A 5,564-nucleotide genomic window follows, 5' to 3' on the forward strand; every position below is an offset into this window, starting at 1 on the left:
AAAATGGGAATGCTTCTTACTAGTTTGCCCGAATTTACTTGATTTTGGTTCTACAAGACCTTAAAACCTGATGAATTGCTTTGTATTTGTGATTTCTTTTGTGAGGGAGTTATAAATACATATATTTGATATAACTCAAGCCTTTTCAAGTTCATTAGAAAGAGCATGTAGAAAATGGAAATGCTTCTTCCCATTTTGGCCGAACTTGCTTGATTTTGGGTCTACAAGACCTGAAAACCTTATAACATGCTTTATTTTTGTGATTTATTTTCTTAGGAAGTTATAAATACATATATTTGACATGAATCAAGCCTTTTCAAGTTCATTAGAAAGAACATGTAGAAAATGGGAACGCTTCTTCTCATTTTGCCTGAATTTGCTTGATTTCGGTTCTACCAGACCTTAAAACCTTATAACTTGCTTTGTCTTAGTGATTTCTATGCTTAGGTAGTTACAAATACATATATTTGACATGATTCAAGCCTTTATAAGTTCATTAGAAAGAGCATGTAGAAAATGGGAACGCTTCTTCCCATTTAGGCCGAATTTGCTTGATTTTTGTTCTACAAGACCTTAAAACCTTATAACATGCTTTGTTTTTGTGATTTCTTTTCTTAATAAGTTATAAATACATATATTTGACATGAATCAAGCCTTTTCAAGTTCATTAGAAAGAGCATGTTGAAAATGGGAACGCTTTTTCCCATTTTGCCCGAATTTGCTTGATTTCGGTTTTACTAGACCTTCAAAACCTTATAACTTTCTTTGTCTTAGTCATTTCTATGCTAAGGAAGTTACTAATACATATATTTGACATGATTCAAGCTTTTATAAGTTCAGTAGAAGGAGCATGTAGAAAATGGGAACGCTTTTTACCGTTTGGGCGGAATTTGGTTGATTTGGTTCTATAAGACCTTAAAACCTTATAACATCATTTGTTTTTTTGATTTCTTTTGTTAGCAAGTTATAAATACATACATTTGACATGAATCAAGCCTTTTCAAGTTCATTAGAAAGAGCATGTAAAAAATGGGTGCTTCATCCTATTTTGCTCGAATTTGCTTGATTTCGGTTCTACCAGTCCTTAAAACCTTATAACTTGCTTTGTTTTTGTTATTTATATGATTAGGAATTATAAATACATATATTTAACATTATTCAAGTTTTTTTTTATTTCATTAGAAAGAGCATGTAGAAAATGGAAGGCTTCGTACTATTTTGCTCGAATTTGCTTGATTTTGGTTCTACAAGACCTTTAATCCTTATAACTTGCTTTGTTTTTGAGATTTATTTTGTTTGGAAGTTATAAATACATATATTTGACATGAATCAAGATTTTTCAAGTTTATTAGAAAGAGCATGTTGAAAATGGGTACGCTTTTTCCCATTTTGCTCGAATTTGCTTTTGGTTCTACAACACCTTAAAACCTTATATTTTTTTTTTGACAGAAACCATCGCTTAGCCTTTATTAAATCATCAAAAGTTCAGCATCATTACAAATAACCTCATGGAGCTCCGGAGGATATTCCTCAAGCCACACTCGGTACTCATTAAAACTAGTACTTAACAAAGCTAAGTTATGAGCAGCGCCATTCCCTAATCTCTTGACAAAAGAGAAAGCACAAGAAAGACGCTCCTTAGACATACACAAAATATCCTTCACGACATTCCCAAAAGCATTAGTGTAGACACCTAAAAATGTCTCCCCAAAACCAAACCCGATGATGAACAACCTTTCACCGCCATTATTGGTCGGGTTGAGTATGTAATCTATAGAGTGCTTAAATCCATGTTCATTCCCAATACATTTCATAAACTAACCCAATTCATAGCCCATTTTCCCAAATCATAACTTATTCATTTCGTGTTTTTTAAAATCATTCATTTCGTGTCCTTTTTTATGAAAACGTTTAGATCAGATTATTTTGGTCTATAATCTAGGTCCAATTTTTAAATGGTTGGATGGGGTTTGAAAAGAGATTTCCAACGATATATTATAAGCCTAAATCCGAGTTATAACGAATAAATTATGGCCAAAATACTAAACTGGGTCTAAACCGAACCTAAGCCCACCTTACCTACGACCCAATGATCATGTGGAGGGTCCAAAGGATTTAATCTCATTCCTAATCCAATTAGGATTAATTGGAAGCTTCTATAAGTTTCTAAAATACCTTAATTATCCTTTTTGAAAAGATAAGATTAAAGAGTTTGAAATTGAATAAAACTTTTCTTTTTGAAAATCCTGATTCTATTCAATTTGAAAGACATTTAAAGATTGTCAGATATTATTTTCGTGCTTTATTTTATCTAATTCTTATATGGTTGCATAGCTCTTGAAATTATCTTTCCAATGATATATTATAATATTAATTCCGAGCTATAACGAAAAAGATATGAGCGAAATACGAAACTCTATCCAAAACTGACACCGTCCCACTATTTCGGTTATATCTTTTATTCTACAAAATATTTTAATCTGATTCTAATTGGGTTAGAAAGTAGACTTCAAGTGATTTTCAACGATATCTTACTCATCTTATTTTGATTTCTGGATCAAAAGATATGATAAAAACAAAAACCGCAAAAACTGTTGTCTATCGCAAGAGTTTTATCCGATTCGAATTCTTATCTTTTCTTGATTCGACCCCTCTTTTTTCCGTATAAATAGAGGTCATATCTCCCCTTTTTCAATCATCAACAAGCTTGATCATCAAATCATTCTCTCTTTCTTTCTTCTACACCAAAAATTATTCTCTCTCCCTACACCAAAAATCATTTTCTTGCTCTAGCCTAAACCCTAGCCACCCTATTCTCTAATTTTATATCCCTTAAGCACTCTAAGGAGTCCATACAATACCCGAAGTTCTATACTTAAACCAAGGCGTGAAAGGTAGAATTAACTGAGGGTTTGGACCAAATCAACTCTACCTTTTATTTAATTTAATTTACATTTGATTTATTATTTATTGAAGTTACTAACAGTTTATTCATGATATAGCAATTTCAAGGAAACGCGGAAAGTGAGTAATTAATCACTTAATTACTCTTGTTATTATTTCTTGTTGCTATTATCATGATTAGTATTATTATTTTGATTCGACTAACGCTATTATTGTTAAATTGGTTCCAATATTAATGATTATTCTATTATTATTTATGATCACCATATTGCATGTTTAAAGGAAATATGTAATTGAATATCACGAATAAGATAATTTGGACAACCGGTTTAGGTTCCTTTAATCTTGTTATTTAATCAAGTGATCACCAATATTTTAGAATAATGTGTGCATTAATATTAAACTAATTTAGCATAATAATAGTTTGGAGCAAATTGAATATTTTGTTTGTATGCCTTTGAGATCACAGGAATACTTTTCATAATAAGAATCGAGTAGAGGCCAATACGGGCAAATGTGACTCCATGACTCACTTCGTACCATCATCCCCGATCCTCCTTTCGTGGTTCCGAAATATGGAGTTAGTAATCTCATGGATTATGAATGGGGTGTAACCTTCACGGGTCAATCGTTGTTGCCTATCGTTGTCCCTTTTCGTGGTTGCCTTTTATGATCCGTGAACGGTTTACAAGTTCCTTAAAAACTTGTTGGCGGCTCCCTACTTTCCTTGTCCCTAATCGTTGTCCCTAATCGTATGTCAATTCCCACTTCTTATGAGTACCAAGCATATTCACACCATGCTTTTAAGTAGGCGCACTTCAAGTGACGCCTACAATTAGGAGGTGTGATTCCTTTCTTCATATGATGGAATAGCTTAATGCTATCCGTTTCGAGCACCAACTTTCTGAATCCAGCGTCAAGAGATATTCTCATACTTTGCCTCATTGCAATGGCTTCACCAACATCAACCTCGAAGCTTCCCCTTAGTGTTGAGCAATACGCAACGAGGACCTCCCCAACATTGTCTCTGAAGATACCTCCCACACCAAGGCTTTGATGCTGCTTGAAACATGCATTCGAGTTCACCTTCAAAAGTCCCTCTGCCAGTGCTTTCCAGACCAAACCCAACTGCTGCACAGGGGTAGCAGCATTCCCCATCTCCCTTGCTAGTTCAAATTCACCAACCATACCATTTGCTTTGTGGAGTATATCACACTCCAACTTGCATTTCCTCTCAAATACCCATGAGTTTCTCTTCAGCCATACTCCCCACGCCAAACTCCAGAAATTATCCCACCACCTAGCATCTTTAATTTTCTCAAACATCAATGAAACCCACCCACGCAGACTGCTCGCTTCTTCACACCCAAGGTCAAGCCTTAAAACATAATGCTGCCAAATATTATTCACAAATGAGCAATGTAGCAGCATATGAAGGGTAGACTCCACTCCTTCACCACACATCGGGCACAAGGGATCAACCTCCATCCCTCGAGCAATTAGCGCGTTCTAACCGGCAAGGCTTCCTTCATACATCTCCACGCAAAGAATTTAATCTTTGGGGGAAGATTCATTTGCCATATGTTTCTCTATTTGAAAGGTAAAATCTCCGCCGAAGTGGACGCCCTGTTTAAAATATCATCTTCAATTAGAAGATTATAAGCACTTTTCACCTTATATTGGCCGTCCTTGGAGAAATTCCAACACCATTCATCATTATCATCATAAAAAGGGATCTGTATACTACAAATATCATCAATTTCTCTCTGTGTAAACAGCTCCATCATAGCAGTCAGATTCCAGCATCTATTATCCCATAGCTCTTTCACAAAAATTGGAGCATTCTCCCTGGTATCTCTTGGTGAAAAGATATGAAAGTTTGGTAGATTAGGCACCCAAGGGTCATTCCAAATATTAATACTACTCCCTCCCCCAATAATTTTCCTTGCCCCTTTTTCAATCACACTTTTTACACTCAAAATTATCCTCCAAGTAAAGCTCATTCCCGAGACAGCTTTTGCATCAAAATAATTTGAGGTAGGAAAATATTTACCTTTGAGAACCCGGGACATCAAACATTTCTCATTGGTAATTATCCTCCAAGCTTGTTTAGCCAACATAGCTTTGTTAAAACTTGCATATTTCGGAAACCAATACCTCCGTTATCTTTTGATCGATACATCTTATTCCAAGCCACCCAACACGTCTTCCGTTCTTCACCTTTTTGACCCCAAAAGAAATTTCGGCACATTTTTTCTACCTCATTTAGAATGCTCAGAGGGATAGAAAAACATTGCATCGCATAAATAGGGATCGCTTGAGCAACATATTTGATCAAAATCTCCCGTCCTGCCTGAGAAAGATAATTTTCCTTCCAACCCTTGAGTTTTTTCTACACTCTATCTTGAATACTCTGAAAAACTTGTTTTTTAGACCCTCCAATGTAAGTTGGAAAACCTAAATATTTATCATGTTCATCGACAGCCTTAAAAGATAACTTCATCTGAAGCATATTTTTCTTCTCACGATCAATGTTTCGGCTGAAAGACACTTCTGATTTTTCCATATTCAATTTCTATCCGGAAGCCAACTCATAGGTCGATAGGATCTCAAGAACTCTATCTGTCTCCTTTTCATTTGCACGGACAAATAAGAGACTA

General features: G+C 35.0%; 1 protein-coding gene across 1 annotated transcript; it reads right to left on the reverse strand.

Annotated features, from left to right (window-relative positions):
- Window positions 1–1,469: 1,469 nt before the first annotated feature.
- LOC145607096 (uncharacterized) lies at window positions 1,470–4,392 on the reverse strand. Its single transcript, XM_081662861.1, has 2 exons — window positions 3,802–4,392; window positions 1,470–1,658 (listed from the first exon to the last, which is right to left on the reverse strand). The coding sequence occupies exons 1-2, from the start codon at window positions 4,390–4,392 to the stop codon at window positions 1,470–1,472; spliced, it is 780 nt and encodes a 259-aa protein (XP_081518987.1).
- Window positions 4,393–5,564: the final 1,172 nt, after the last annotated feature.

Source organism: Chenopodium album, chromosome 23 (genome assembly GCF_948465745.1).
Source record: "Chenopodium album chromosome 23, dcCheAlbu1.1, whole genome shotgun sequence".
Classification (NCBI taxonomy): domain Eukaryota; kingdom Viridiplantae; phylum Streptophyta; class Magnoliopsida; order Caryophyllales; family Amaranthaceae; genus Chenopodium; species Chenopodium album.